The sequence below is a fragment of the Astatotilapia calliptera genome, chromosome 18 (assembly GCF_964374335.1).
Source record: "Astatotilapia calliptera chromosome 18, fAstCal68.1, whole genome shotgun sequence".
NCBI lineage: Eukaryota > Metazoa > Chordata > Actinopteri > Cichliformes > Cichlidae > Astatotilapia > Astatotilapia calliptera.
Window position 1 is genome coordinate 17208025 of NC_137439.1, and position 15756 is coordinate 17223780.

The 15756-nt window shown below is 44.5% G+C and overlaps 3 protein-coding genes across 7 annotated transcripts in view; 1 reads left to right on the top strand and 2 right to left on the bottom strand.

Moving 5' to 3' along the window:
* Window positions 1-1130: 1130 nt before the first annotated feature.
* Window positions 1131-7571, bottom strand: mcm4 (minichromosome maintenance complex component 4). 2 transcript variants are annotated; one of them, XM_026150678.2, is made up of 17 exons: window positions 7485-7571; window positions 6660-6728; window positions 6406-6564; window positions 6158-6321; window positions 5973-6074; window positions 5785-5880; window positions 5518-5613; window positions 4880-5018; window positions 4568-4788; window positions 4329-4449; window positions 3805-4064; window positions 3203-3568; window positions 2982-3109; window positions 2682-2889; window positions 2354-2582; window positions 1966-2099; window positions 1131-1683 (listed from the first exon to the last, which is right to left on the bottom strand). In XM_026150678.2, the coding sequence occupies exons 2-17, from the start codon at window positions 6721-6723 to the stop codon at window positions 1588-1590; spliced, it is 2583 nt and encodes an 860-aa protein (XP_026006463.2). In that variant the 5' UTR covers window positions 6724-6728; window positions 7485-7571; the 3' UTR covers window positions 1131-1587. The 2 variants fall into 2 exon arrangements, with proteins under 2 accessions (XP_026006463.2, XP_026006464.2); XM_026150679.2 differs by having other exon boundaries at window positions 6660-6725; window positions 7485-7566.
* Window positions 7572-13547: 5976 nt separating this feature from the next.
* Window positions 13548-15037, top strand: cebpd (CCAAT enhancer binding protein delta). The gene has a single exon (XM_026150503.2). The coding sequence runs from the start codon at window positions 13822-13824 to the stop codon at window positions 14701-14703; it is 882 nt and encodes a 293-aa protein (XP_026006288.1). The 5' UTR covers window positions 13548-13821; the 3' UTR covers window positions 14704-15037.
* An 83-nt stretch (window positions 15038-15120) lies between these two features.
* The window catches only part of spidr (scaffold protein involved in DNA repair), a 42880-nt gene continuing 42244 nt past the window's right edge, over window positions 15121-15756 (bottom strand). For all 4 annotated transcript variants that reach the window (XM_080292778.1, XM_080292777.1, XM_026150498.2 and 1 more), the window contains one exon: window positions 15121-15624. Coding sequence is in view for 1 of the 4 variants with exons in the window: in XM_026150497.2 (XP_026006282.2) it covers window positions 15505-15624 (120 nt within the window). In the remaining 3 variants the exon portion in view is untranslated. The remainder of the gene's footprint in view (window positions 15625-15756) is intronic.

Consider the following 15756-nt stretch of genomic DNA (forward strand, 5'->3'; position numbering starts at 1 on the left):
CACTGAACACTGGGACAGAGAGTCTGACTACATTTATTCTAGTTTGGGTCAAGATAAATGAAAAATGGTTGGTTGGTTCTAGTTTTGATGATATGGCACAATGCTACCAAGACCAAAAGTTCTTAATTGAAAGCAGAAATGACTATCATACATTTTGACCTTTGGGGAAAAAATGACCTAAAATAGCCACTCTTTCTGAACTAGCCATCTAGTTTTGATTAAATCGGACTCTCCTGAATAATCAAAGTATGAAAGTCAAATTAAAATGAAATTATGATTTTGACCCTTTGACCTCAATTCTGACCTTGGACCTTGACCTTCTGGGAAATGTCTGGGAAACTCAGAAATGCTTGGAGAGTATATTTTTGAAGTCGTTTTAAACCATACTCAATTATTCATGCACCAGTGAAATGCTTTCAACATTTGCATTTCCTCTGCTCGAGCCCTACATTGTTAAATGATAAAACGGGTTTGGTAGTGGAGACCATCATAGACAAGTAGACACATGACGAGACCAGCATGTCTACATGTCATTATTTAATGGTTCACAATAAGTCTCTGTATACTTTTATCACTTGTTACATAATGGAGGAAAACTGCATTACTGTGTAGAGTGGCCACACACTGATCATCAGAACAAGGAAGAGAGATGCCTCAAGTGACTTGTAATGTGGTGTGGTTGTTAATACCGTTTCAAAAACTGCTGGTTACGAGGATTTTCCCACACAGCCATCTGTAGAGTGTACAGAGAACGGTCCAGAAGAGAAAACATGCAGTTCTCTGGGTAAAAATACCTTGTTGATACCAGAGGAGACAGCTTTGAACTAATAGGAAGGCAACAATAACTTACATGATCACTCCTTACAACTGAGGTATGCAGAAGAGCATCTCCAGACCCATGGGCTATAGCAGAAGACCACATCAGGTACAATAATCATTAATCACTGGCTCACCTGCACATCAGAAGCATATTTGGCCAGGATACTGGAAACTGGAACAAATCTCAGTCCATTTACTACCAAGATTTACCCAGTAAAGTCAGCAGTAGGCTCTTCCGCATAGATGATACAGCTAGCAAACAACTTAACATAGAGAAACTGGTGAAATATGCAGGTCAGAAGTAAGAAACCTTTAGTGAACATCATTTTATTTATTCTCTATAAACAAATAGTCAACATGAGCTACTCAATCCAAAAGAAAAAACACAAAATAAGTTCAAGCTTGCTTTAACAGTTTCTTGAAGACAAAGTCTGCGATTATAATGTACAAGTTATCCAAAGAGCTTTTTAATCACAGCACAAAACAAGTTAACAAAGAAAATAAGTACTTTCAAATATGAGCTCTTTAAGTCAACACTGGATGCAGTTTTTACACATTCCTATAAAAACTGCAACAGGAAACCAGCGTTTAATGAGTCATTGGGTCCTTCTGAATCACCAATCTGGGGTGCTATAAACATCTAATACACCCAGATATTCAGCACATGCTGGTTCGGTTAAACAAATACGTTTTTTTACAGCACGAGTAAAGAAGTCGACATGGGATAGGATTTAAAATTAAGGACTGTACATAATTGCAGGGTGTGCCTCAAGCAAGGAGACGAACAGTCTTTCCAGTGACTGTCAAGTAATCCTCGTCAGCCAGAGCTCGCAACGCCTCGTCGAACAGCTCCTTAGTAATCGCCTGCAAACGGGGCAAGACAGGAGGAAGCCATTAGAGAGGAAGTGATGCAAAAGTGCAGCAAATACTCAGAGAGTGCAAACGTGTCGACGGCTACTCTGGCTGAATTTTGTGATATTTCAGAGGATACGGAGAAATGTTAGAGCTTAGCTTTTGTTCAGTCTAATGAGGAACGAGTGCCATGCTACAGCCATAGCGATCGCCATCTGAAGAGCTGAAATCAAACTGATATTTGAGCTTTGACTTCATGCTGGCTTAATAAAAATAAAGATTTAAAAGACTCACAGTTTCAGACTGTCCTCTGAGGTCATCGAGCAGCTGCTGGTATTTCATGGCTGGCGTCTTCCCTTTGGCCTGGATCAGCTTCTTCAGGGCCTGGGCTACCTCCTCCTTGCGCTTGCGTGCTGTGGCGCTCATGCCTGTAATCAAGCAAAGAACAATGCATTGAAATGCAACTGCAGGACTGAACCTAGAGGTTATTTGCATAATTAATCTGGGGTTAAAAAGTTGTCCTATAAAGAGGCCGGAAAAGCCCAAGTGGCACCTTCACAATGGAGAAAATGGAACTAGTATTTCAAAGCAAGGCCATTGTAAAATGAGCCTGACCCTCATAAAGTGCATCTTTAATTTCTCATGTCAGCACCTTTAGAAATACATTCACTGTCTTCCGTACCTGTTGTCAGAATAGAGATGTCTACAAATCCTGTTCTAGGATCTGTGGCCGACTGTTTCAAGGCCTCTCGGTGCAGCCGCTTGGCCTCCTCCACGTCAATGGTCTCCACTTTCTCGGAGAAGCGTACCTTGGCGTGGGCCTCTGCCAAGCGGATCAGGGACTCCAGCTGTCTGGGGTAGGCGGACACCATCCCACGGCCGCTGCCTATCTTTCTCATGTCAACATAGGCCTGCGGATGAACGTAAACAAGGTCAGCTACATAGAACTCTAAGAATCGACTAAAATGTTTGCTAAAAGGGTTAAATTAAGCCACAGAGTTTCCACAGACCTCAATGAGGGCCTGGCTGGCTTCTTCGCTCAGTCTTGGGTTGATGTACGTTCGCGCGTACGCGATGTAGTCCTTCAGCACGGCCATGTCCAGGAACTCTTCCTCCATCTGCTCCTCGGTCTGGTAGTAGAGAGACACCAGGTGGTGAGCCAGCCTGCGGTCGTAAGCCTCATCCTGGGGATCCAGCATCAGGAAAATGAGGTCGAATCTGACGGCGCAACAAACACAAAGTTACGTTTAGTTTGCAACACAGCAACATGTGGATCGGTGCATCGGGAGTTTCAATGCAGTGATGTTCACCTGGACAGGAGAGTGTGAGGCAGCTGGATGTTCTCGATTGTGGTCTTTTTGGGGTTCCACTGGGATTCCACTGGGTTGGCAGCAGCCAGCACGGCGGTGCGGGCGTTCAGCTGGCAGATGATTCCAGCCTGAGGGCACGAAAACACAAACGCCGTGAGACCGAAAGCTCCTTCCGTTTGCGTACTTCCAAACGATTACGTATTAAATGTGGTGACATATACCTTTGCAATGGAGAGGGTCTGCTGCTCCATGACCTCGTGCAGCACGGAGCGCGTGTTGTCGCTCATCTTGTCGAACTCGTCGATGCAGCAGATGCCGTTGTCGCTCAGGACCAGCGCGCCGGTCTGCAGCACCAGCTGCCTGGTCTCTGGGTCCTTCATCACATAGGCGGTCAGACCCACAGCGCTGGAGCCCTTTCCTGACGTGTACTGGCCGCGGGGCACCAGGTTGTAGACGTACTGCAGCAGCTGGGACTTGCTGGTGCCGGGGTCTCCGCAAAGCAGGATGTTCACCTCGGCACGGAAGTTCCCGCGGCCGGTCTGACTGAAGTCCTTTCGAGTGCCCCCAAACAGCTGGAGCAAGATGCCCTGGTACCAGGAGACGGAGAAAGAGACACAATCGAATCACAACTTTAATCTAAATTCATCTTCAACCAAAACTTTTATTAGGGCATTTCTGCATTTCACCTCTGCTTAAAATGTTCTTTTTTTAAAAGCTGCAGCAGAGTGACCGATATGCAGGAAAGAGGGCGTGGCTGTTGTGGGCCTTTTTGGCTATGTGATAGCCAAGTGTTTCCACCTTAACAAGTAGCCTTTGGTCTTACCTTTTTGATGTCTTCATGTTCGTAGATGCTCGGTGCAAGGGCAGAGGAGAGGCGTTCGTAGACGTCCGGCTTGGCTGCGAGCTCCTTCAGGGTCTGCACGCGGTCTTCGGTGAAGAGCTTCTGCTCGGCCTCTTCGTCCAAACCGTGCAGGCGCTTTTCGTCTGTCTTGCGGAAGTGGATGGCATCTATGTGAGTCTTGTAAACCGACTTCACGTTGCTCTGGCGTGGGTTAACGCGCATTGGGACGGCTCTGTAGATACCTGCACAGATGACAAAGGCTGTTAGTGATCCGACCACAACGTGACCTTCAACGACCACCTTGCAAATTTTTTTTTTTAAAAATGCTTTAATTTCATGCCAAACACTTTAAATCCACCTGATGACTTTCTGCAGCCAGGAGCTGCCCCCTGCTGGTCATTAGAAATATTGCAGCTCAGCTCTTGCTTCCATTTTCAGCCCCATCTTTTACTCTTCATACAGGTCATCATGAAATTAATATTATCAAGATATTAAAGAAATCTCACCAGTGATGTTCACCCTGTCTCCTGGCTGCACTTTGTCAACTAGATCGTTGTGAGCGTAAACGATAGTCGTGTGAGGCGTCTGACCGGCCGGCATGTCTTCGGGAGATTCCTGAATTTTTATCTGTTGCGAAAGGAAGAACGGTAAACAAACAGTCGCCATGACCTCCGCAGCAACACATCGGCGATTACCATCCGTGTATTCTGAGATAAGGTGTCGCTGACTATGAGCAAACTCTCACCATCTGTTTGTCTGAGAAGACAGAGCGATTGTGAATCAACGCCAGGCTGTGGGTGGTGTTGCAGTGGCGACACACAGCCGGCTCGGCGATGCGCCCGCGATCCACCTCCACGCGGGTGCTGTAGGCGCACACCTGGCACTGGAAGAACGCCTCCTGCATCTCAGGGATGAGCTGCGAGGTGCGGATCACCATGCCGCTGATGGTGATCAGCTGATCGATGTCTGTGGAAGAAACACAGAAGTTGACACCTCACTGTTTACAAAAAACAGAAGACAACATGGGTCCCGTAACACGTGTGACGTCAGTTCAAACCTTCTGGGTTCAGGCTTCTCATGCTTTTGGTTTTCACGGCGTTGTAGGGGCGTACTTGGATCTGATACTCAAGGAAAGAGTCGGGGAAACGCTCGAAGAAAAGCTCGTTGACCGCCATGTCAAAAGTTGGAATGACTTCCTGAAAACGACATAGTTAACTCCATTAATACGCAGCCAAATTCCACAGAATTTCTTCCACGGAAACAGGGAACGATTTAATCTTTAACAGAGTGCAGATGCCAGTGGTCCTGTGGATAAAGTGACTAATAATATTATAGATGGATATAACAATAAAAATGTAAATAAACCCCTCATAGAACAAAAAGTAAAATTTGCTTCTGTATTTGTCTTTGGATTCATTCACCTATCCATTTGTTTTCTATATAACCTTGTTTGCGTCACATTACACATCACTTCTCCCTTTGCATTTGCATCCACTTATTTTAGTTTTATTTATTCAAGACATCACCGTATGGCATTACTTCATTATAAAAATCAGAAGGCCGCCATTTCACTCATCAGGGGCTCAAGGTTTCATCCTCTGTTTAATCCGTACTCACGAATACACCTAATGACGTAATAAAAACAACAGCAATGAAAAAAAATAAACAAATGATGGCAGATGAAGCGAGCTTTACCTGTGGGTAGCAGGTGAGCTGTCTGTAAAGTTCTGCATCAAAGGACTGCACGTGGCGGCAGTTCACGTTCATCACAGGATCGCCGACGACGCTGATCTGTGGGACGAGAGGAGAAACATTGATATTACGTCTTTGAATGCAATCCCGCGCAACCGCCTCCTCCTGTATTGTCTCATTTCTTGGCTGTTGTTCATCATTCAGAAACACCGTCGTGCAGTGCGAGTCTGACTTAAAAACGTTTGGAGCAGCAAACAATAAAAATTGCACCTCCTCCAGCTTCTGCATGTATAACGGCTCGTTCAGGTCCAGACCAGCGTTCTCATCTTCAGTGGAGGTCGGGTCAACAAACCTCTGGAGAAACCTCTGGAAGCAGCGAAACGCAAAGCATGCCGATGTTAACTCATGGACTCCCTACAGGACATTTATTATGGGATCTAGCTGACTCGGCTTCATACCTGAAACTTTTCCTTGCAGGTGCCGACATTCACATCAGTCCCCCAGATCACCAGCCTCTGCCCGGCGTTCGACTCGCTGGCCACGGCGCCATCTGCGCTCGGCTGAGAGAAGATAGCGAATAGTTAACTTCTGAGGGTTCAGGCTTCATGTGAGCTCAATACATGACAAACACAAGGTTACTGACCGGCTCAGAGTGAAGATCAACTTGGGGAGCCTTCCTGACTGATCCCAGATCAGGACGCTGCCTGGCTGGTGTGCCCCGCACTCCGCTCCGTGGGGTTCCCTCAATCCTGGAGCTGGGAGTCCCGTACATCAAGGGGGAGCTCATGTCCACCTCGTTAGGAGGCACTGTTAAAAGGAGGCAGATTTATAAAACAATTTAAGAATCCAAACTTGAGTCCACAAGACCACAACAACTCAAACATGTCATACCTGAAGGTCGGGGGCTGGAGAGCAGAGACGTGTCCTGGGGTGCTGCAGGACTGAGAATGTCCGTGGCTGGGGAGGTGGGCATCGGCATCAGGTCCCCGGTGGAGGAGTCCTGACCTCTGCGCCGCTGAGAGGGAGGCGAGGTGGGGTCCTCACTGCTGGCTAAAATCGCACAGACACGAAGAAAAGTAGGCAACGGTCATCATACAATCACAGGAGGTCCATATGCAAAAGGATGGAGCAGGTGGGGAACTTACGTGTAGGTGGATTGGTGTTCCTTCCACGCTTACGGCCACCAGGGGTTGAAGCTGGAGAAGACATTGCTGCTGGGAAATCAACAAAAGGTGACACTCAGTAACAGAAATGTAATAACACTTACATACTGTCGCTCTGGCTGTAGGACATCACTGATGGCTTCAAGTTTGACTGAGCATTTAGAAAACTGACATTCACATATGTGGCTGGCTGAAAAACTTTAACTATTTCCTTTTTGTTTTATTAGATCTTTTTTCAGTTTTGTGGAGAAAATGACATGAGATGGATATAAACTGAGCAGCCTGCCTTTCGCTGCCTCGTTAACAGCCCGGTTACATTTACATGCAATGAGGTAATATTTGATGTAGCACAAATAACCTTGTGTAACAATTAGTCCAAGGTTGGGGCATGAAACAAACCAACTGTTTTTCCTTACATTTGGTACTTGGATCTATGTTATGAATGCGTGCTTGAATCGCTTCCAGATATCAGTCAAACAGCACGAAAAGTTCACTTAACTATACAAACAACACTTCCGGCGCGCTGATGTGCTACACTGCGTGTCTTTTTTAGATGTTTTGAAGTGTCTTATTTTCACTAAAGCACTAACTGCATTAAAACCTCGACCTCCATTTGACATGTGGCTGCAGAGCACACAATAAGCTGATCCTCGACTGCGACGATTTAACATTAAACGTCAGCGTAAAACAACAAAACACCTTCGTGCACGTTTAAGTCAACCTGATTAACGTGTCACGCTTTCACGAAACCACCAAAACTACAGATGTAATAAGCTAAAAAATATCATTATATACGTCTCTTCTTACCTCTTCTTGTGTATACGTCCGAGCGGAGAAGATGTGGCGCGAAACTGCGGGTGACGTTATTTTCGCGGGGAACTTTGGGCCAATGAGAGGCTGGGATTGACTTTCTTTTCTTTCCGGTCGATCCCTTCACCGAAAAAGGGGGGTTCTTGTTCAGCGTTTACTTATCCGGCTTCAGTTTAGCATCTTGTAGACTCAATAAACAAACAGATTAAATAGGAAATAAATAAATAAATTTACTTTTAATTTTTGATATGTCAAATACGATCTGCGTTTCCTGTGCGCTCATGTGCTCCATCAAACCCTCAATCGATTTGGTTTGGCCCAGCAGTAAGAGACTTTTTTTTTGCCCCTGCCCTAATCTTTATTGTAACGATGCAAACGACACGCAAGTGTGAAACCGCCTCCCAAATACTAAATGACAGCAAATCCGTGACAGGCTACGGATGTAAAGATGTAACATTTGAATTAATACAACAGCAGAAGCTAACCGGGAAGTACTATTCACCCTCTTTTCCTACTCTACATGTAGGATGTATGTTCACCCGGTTATGTTACAGCGGTGGTTGTAGTGGTTTCACTACAGGTAGAGGTACTCATGTATGCCAGTGGGTGAGAAGAAACAGCTCTCAGTATGATGAGGTCCAGCGCATCCCATATTTCTGTGTTCACAGTAATGCACAGAAGTTTGTGTACACTCATTGTGGCCATGACTGTCATGATGATTTGGGGGTTTTATTGATTTCTTTAACTGATTTTTTTCCCCCTGTGTTGAATGATTGTACAGCACAACTCTTTAATGGCTCCACATGCAATCACTTAAATCTTTTTATAACTGGTGCTGAAGGTTCTGCAGTGTCTTTTGACTCAACAAGGAAAGGGCGTATTAATTTCCCATTGTCGATTATGATCGACTATAAGTAGTTCATCTCTCCCAGCATTAAATTGATTTATTTAACAGCACTCATTGGATTGACCAATACTCAGAACAATAGGAAAGTCCAAGGAACTCAGTGAAAATCCAAGAATGAGATTTGCAGATTTCCACAAGTTGTGAAGGCTTATTGGAGCCATTTCCAAACAACTGCAGATTCCAGGGTCATCAGTTCAAACTATTGTAAATAAGTATGTGTTATTCAGATGTGTCAGTTCACCAAGGTCTAGAAGAAAACCCTTAATTGTCACCCCCAGATTACAGGAAATTGGTTAAGATTTTCAGGAACAACCCAGAAACCACTAAACGTCAAGCCTGCCAGCATTACTGCCCACAGTGAAGAGATTTTTACATCAGCATCAGAGACAATGCTGACCAACAGAGAATCATTGATGGCTACCAAAAGCATCTGGGTGAGATGCAACTTGACATTTGACCAAATATTAGTAGGGCTGTATAGTATATCTGAGTCTGTATATATACATTGGACCCTGGAAAATGAACAACTCAGAAATCATTAAAAAACTCAAATTCACCATGACATCAATGCCCATGATGAGCATGTGCAAACTTCTGACCACAGTTGAGACTCGTGGATGTAGAGAAGGAGGAAATGCAGAGGTTCGGCATGACAGAGGAAGATGCTAGGGACAGGGGGAGATGGAGGCTGATGATTCACCGTGGTGACCCCTAAAGGGAGCAGCAAAAAAAAGAGAAGCCTAAAAATAATTTGAATAATTTTACATGAGTTTAATACATTAAGTCATGTCATATAAAACCAACGACTACAAAGCATCTGCACTTTTTGAGCTGGTTAAGCAAGTTTATGGCTTTGATCATATTAGCACTCTCACCTGTATCCTCTCCATGAAGCACAGATTCAGATGCATTCACGTAGCTTTGATCTGCTTCACCCACAGTGAAACAGGTGGTGTACTCTGCACTGAATCAGCTCCACCCTGACCAAGGAGAGGCAGAACTCCATTCTTCAGAGACATGCCCCACCCTCTGGTTTGCACAACATGCAGCAAAATAACGACCCCAGAAACACCTCAAACTCTACGAGAAGTACTTGCACACTAAAGTGTAAAGTTGAGGATTTTGCTCCACAATCACCTGAACAAAACAAAGTTTCACTCACAATTTCAGAGCTTTGAACCCCACTCTTCCCCCTTTCAAAAGAATCCTGAACAGAGATATTTGAAAAGTAAGAGGACCAAATGTTTGTCCAACTTCAAGAATGACTTTGCCACCTACAACACAATGTAAACCTCTCAAGTCATCTCTTTTTTTCCCCTCCAAGGATCCAAACATGTGGTCTGGAGCAGCATTTCTCCAGGCTTTCTGGAAGTCAGCGAAGGTTTTTCTTTGTATTTGGGCTACTTTTTCACTTATTCTCAGTAATCCCGGGTTTGAGGTTCACCTCATTTTGAGTCAAGTTATCGTACATCATGACCACAGTTTGCTCATTGGAGATGCCATTCCTGTGGACAGTCTGGTAGGGATGGTAAGCACTGGTCGGCGCCTGTAGTTGTACCAGCTGTTTGAGTTGGCCACTGCTTTGCGGTGCCTTCCTCCTGGGTGGGAAACCCATTAACAAGCCCAAAAGTAAGACAGAGCAGAATAGGACAGACCAACACATCTCCTTGCCTTCTGTGGTATTCGTTTTCTAAAACAACACAGGTGGCTCTGGCTCAGGTGGTAGAATGGGTCATTTACCTCTCGGAAGGCTGGTAAATCAATCCCTGCCTTCTCCATCCTGCAGATACTGAACCTCAAGCTGCCCCCAACAACATTCACATTTTCCAACATTCACAAACACACTCACACTGGGTGTGTTTGTGAATGTTGGAAAGTGCTCATGTATAGATAAAAGGGCTGTATGAATGTGGGTGTGGTTGGGTGAATGCGAGTTGCAATTGAAAATGTTTTGATCGCTCAACTGAGTAGGAAGGTGCTATAAAACTACCACCCCATTTATCATTTAAGTCCAGTCTTTGTACCTGAACATTTTCAGAGGAATGCTTTTTGTTTGTTTGTCTGTTAAGCGTCTTCACACTGATCTATGAATCATTCATGCGTGGAAAAAAAACCCTAATTCAAGAGATGAATGAGTGTCGTGCCTACATATAACAGACAACTTAGTAAAGATTAAATTTTCATTTGTATCTTTAAGCACTTTGTTAAAAGTAGCTTGTCTAATTTCTTCCCATTTGTTTGAATTAATCTATGAAAAATAACATAGCTTGACAATGTGATTCATAAAGAACTATAAGCTGAAAGCCCTGCGGTGTGCAATGCGTCCTTCAAAAAATCTGAGGAAACTGGATGAGTGGAGGACAAAAGAAGAAATGGAAGGCCTAAGGAATATCTATATCAGGTGAAGAGTTTCTCAAAGTTAAGTCCTGAAATAGAGAAAAAGACCTAACACAGGACCTGAGAGATCCAGCTCTTCAGTTGATCCATCTACTGTTCACTGATGGCTCGTCAGAAGCTTTCTCAGAAGCCATTCTTGAGGAAGGGAAACGGGGAGAAAAGGCTGAGGTATGCCAAAATACACAAGAACTGGACTGAAAATCAGAGGCGACGGGTTGTTCAAGTAGATGCAGCAAATATTAGCAAATATTAAAGATTTGTTTCAAATCATCAGTAGAGGTCAGCAGAGAGCTACAAGACTGAGTCTCTGCAGTTATCTGTAAAACACAGTGGAGGCTCTTTCAGTCAGTGGTGTTGGAAATCTTGTGAAAAGTGACAGAATTATCAACGTAGAAAATTTCTGTCAGATTTTGATCCACCATACAACAACATCTGGCAAGCACCTGATTAGCAACGGCTTGATTTTCATCATTACCCTAATGATCCCAAACACACTCCCAATGCAGTAAAAACATAGCTCACAGACAAACACACAAGGAAACACTATCAGTCATGGACTGGCCTTCCCAGAACCTGGACCTCAACATCATTGAAGCAGTGTGGGATCATCTCAACAGAGGACAGAACAGAAGTCAGCCAACATCCAAAGAAGAGCTTTGAATGTCCTCCAGGAAGCCTGGAGAACTATACCCGAAAGCCAACCAAGAGAGTTCAGCTGTGTTGAGGAATAAAGGTGGTGATACTAAATGTCGACTTTCAAGCCTGTTAGAATTGTACAAACTTTGTTTTTTCTTATATGCTGTATTCCATTTATGCTTGCACGTTTCTGTAAAGTACCACAAGTGTGATTTCCCATTTTCCTAGCAAACTATGAAGAAGTGAGGAGAGACTCAATACTTTTTCACAATTCCTGTTAAATCCAGAATCTAATTTAAAATCCCTCTCCTCACATACATCCTCTTTAAGAATCAGAGCCCATCTTATCTTAGAGATCTCATGGTACTGAATCACCAATAGAGCTCTTTGTTCTCACGCTGCTGGCTCACTTGTTCCTAGGATATTCAAAAGTAGAATGGGAGGCAGAGCCTTCCGGTTTCAGGCCCCTCTTCTATGGAAGAGGAGCCAAAATCCCAGTTTGGATTTGGCCTCTCTGCTTTTAAGATTAGGCTTACAAATTTTCTTTGATAAAGCATATAGTTAGGGCTGGATCAAGTGATCCCGAATCCTCCCTTAGTTATGTTGTAATGGGTTTAGACCACTGGGAGCTTCCCATAATGCACTGAATATTCCTTCGTCACTCACCTTTTTCACTCACTATGTGTTTACACACTACTCTGCATTTACTCATTAGTTATTATCAATCTCTGTCACTCTTCTACAGCATATCTTTTATCCTGTCTCCCTGCCGTTAAAAGGGAGTTTTTCCTTCCCACTGTTGCCAAGTGCTTGCTCATCAGATTACTTGTGTATTATTATGGGTTCTTTATCTTACAATATAAAGCACCATGAAAGCACTGTTTCTGGGACTAATAAGAGTGTGTGAGGGTGACAATAAGTGTTACTTAAAATATCTGCAGGTGCAAACGGTGACCAGCGTGTGGCACTGTTTCCATTTCAGAAAGGCCAATGAAAGAGGACAAATACTGCAAACTTCCGAAGCGAAAAACATTGGAACAATTCCCAGAAGTATCGCAGTAGATATTTGATTTATGGATAATATTCAAAATATATCTATATATGTAGAGACAGTTGAAAAAAAAAAGCTTTAAAAGTTTCGGCACATCTAATTCGAGGCTTTCTCGTTCACTATAAGAGCTGAATGAGTGCTTTACAATGTAAAACTATTTGAAGCATGTTTAGCTCCAAACCAGCGCTGACTCTGAGAGCTGCTGGGAACTGGTTTGTGTCAGAAAGTTGACTCAACTTTTGAAAAGTGATTAGAGACGTGTGCTCCCCCTTGTAGTTTCAAATAATTGTTACATGAGTTGCCACACATCTTTATGATGTAACAGCATATAACTACTGCCACTGCAGATTGTGAATGAATGTCTGTAGGATAAATGGGTGTAAGGAAGGCAGCCCGTGGCCTTCGGTTTCTGCTGGTTTCCCCTCCTCTATAACACCTTTTGTTAACTTGATCCCAGAATCGAAACTTAATCGCAAATTAGAAATGACGTGATATAAAAACTGAACTATGAATCTGAACTATTATGAAAGTCTATTTAAAGCTAACTAGAGAAAAATAGGACTGTAAGATTGTTTGTTTCAGTGAAATTTCTCCCACTTTTACACTGTTATTACCTATTATTAAACTACCCAACATTATAAATAGTAGCTAAACTGAGCTTTACTATAAAAATAAAGCATCGATTAAGAATCCAATCATACATGATATTAATATTGATATTATGTATTGTTACTTTCATTAAATACTTTAATTACAGTGTCCGGGTACTTGCAGTATGTTTTAACATGCTATGGAGTATTTTTCTTGCTTCTTATACTTCAGTAATATTCTGAGCACTTCCTGCGCCACTTTTTATCTCTGCTGTGAAATGAGTGCTGGTCCCAAACAGCCAGAGCCGAGCCTTCACTATGTAAACAACTCTGCACCATTCATACATCATAGTAAGAAGTGGGTGGCACGAGCAGCACGCCCCTCGCTCCTCAAATGGGAAGTTACGGTGCACCACGTGACAGCCTTCTGGACTTGACTGGCTCGTGAAAGGGCGGCGTGTGTGACGTCAACTGGTGCAGACGATACAAAACACTGCGCGAAAGTAGAGCCGCTTCAGAGAAGTGACAAGAGGTGTGTTAGGGTTGAAAGGGACGGGAGCCTGACAGTCAGCACCCAGGGATAAAAAGCCAAAAAGTTTTTTAATATCGCAAAAAGGGAGAAAAGCGCCTGCGCAGAAAGAGAAGCCGCAGCAGGATTATCGCGCTGCAGAGCTGTCACACCTGAGGGGTATCTCTATAAGAAAAAAGTTTATTTTCTCTCTAAAACCCACGTGGGACAAGTCAGCAGGGTTCATGTGTGACATATACAGCCTGGACTCGCACTGCGTGTCTCCACAATGCAACATGAGCTGGTCCATGGAGCCTGCTAACTTCTACGACAGCACCAAGCTGGGGGGTCCGCAGCAGGGGGTCTGCAAGCCGGGCAACAGGAGTGACGGCCCGGCGGAGGACGGCACCATGGTGGAGCTGAGCACCACCCCCGCCATGTACGACGACGAAAGCGCCATCGACTTCAGCCAGTACATCGAGTCCATGACAACCGTGCCAAACTTGGAGCTGTGCAACGATGAGCTCTTCCTCGACCTGTTCAACACCGTCAAGCAGGAGAAGGCGGATTTCCACAACATGCAAAGCTCCGGTCTGCCCGGTGGCATGCAGCAGCTGTCAAACGCCTACACAGCAGAGAGGAAGACGGACGGCGCGCTGGGGAAGAGCGCCTTCAGCGCACCCATCAAGCAAGAGTCCGATTGGAGTGACAGCGACATGTCTTCATCCCTGCCTTCCCAGATCGAGACCTGCGCGCAGACCTCCGTCAGCCTCCCCACGGGGCAACCGACCCCGCCGACCACCCCGGAGCCCGTCTCCGCCGTCAGCTCGGCCAAATCCTCGCCGCGTAAGCTGGGCAGGGAAAGGGGGAAGAAGGCGGTGGACAGGTTCAGCTTGGAGTACCGACAGAGGCGAGAGAGGAATAACATTGCAGTGAGGAAAAGCAGGGACAAAGCCAAAAGGCGCAACATGGAGATGCAGCAGAAGCTGATTGAACTGAGCGCCGAGAACGACAGGCTTCACAAAACCATCGAGCAGCTAACTAGAGAACTCACCGGCCTCAGAGAGTTCTTCAAGCAGATGCCCAGCTCCAGCTTTGCGGGCTCCACGAGTGCAGAGAGCCGGTGACAAATTCTCGAACTGCTTTGAACTGAACTTTCAAGAGACATACCTCAACAGACACTTGTTTTTTGTTTTTCTTACCATCTGTACCAGATGTATTAAGCTTACCATAATGGCACTGGAAAATATGATGCTGCCATATTTTTGTGGGATTTTTCCCCTGTATTAAATTATTTTACCACTGCATTTATGTGTTGTTATACCTGATATGGTACCTTTTTTTTATAATTCCAAACTTTCTATAAGAGCCAGAGCATGATCTTTTATATAGTTTGTATGAAACCTTGAAAAGTTTGTTTTTGTTATCTGTAATAAAAACATTGCTGGAAAAATTGCAGAACTGCCTGGTCTGTGGGTAATCTTTGTGTGTCATGATTTATGCTTGAGGAAACTGACACAAGAAGTGCAACAGGAAACAGAAAGTAAGGTCAGCAAAAATGAGCCTTTTATTGACACAAAGCGAGTTAATCTTAAACACAGAAAGGATGAAAAAGTTTTAAAAAAGACAACATTTAAACCCAGAAATCTGAAGTTAATGAACCCACGTGGGCTCCTTTTGACAGCCTGCATGCCACTGCTCTACCCTTGGGCTGTCAACCCCTGGCTGGTTAGATCACATATCATTAACACAAACAGGACCTTGTCTCTTCACAGCCTGTTCCCTTCAGCAGAGCCTCAAGCTGTCAGGGGGAGGCCTTCAGAGGGAGGGAGGAGGATAAACTGGCTCGGACCGAGGCCCAGCGTGCAGATCCTTGGAGCCAGCTGAAGCCTGAGGATTGATCTCATTAGTTCCTTGCCCTGACAGCCTCAGAGGCAGATTTCTTCCAGGCCCATCCACAGGGCAGGCTTCCTAGTGATGACTCGGACATAAACGGGGATGGGGCCCACCTCTTTTCCCAATACGGCCTCCACATCGTATCCTGGGAACTGAAACAGCGAGGTTAAATCACTTGGCAGTGTTAGAGCGTTCAGAAAGCAATCAACACTTAAAATAGCTCCCTCCTATATCGCCCATACATAAAAAAAAAAAAGTTTGACAGTAATATGCAAGCATCCTTA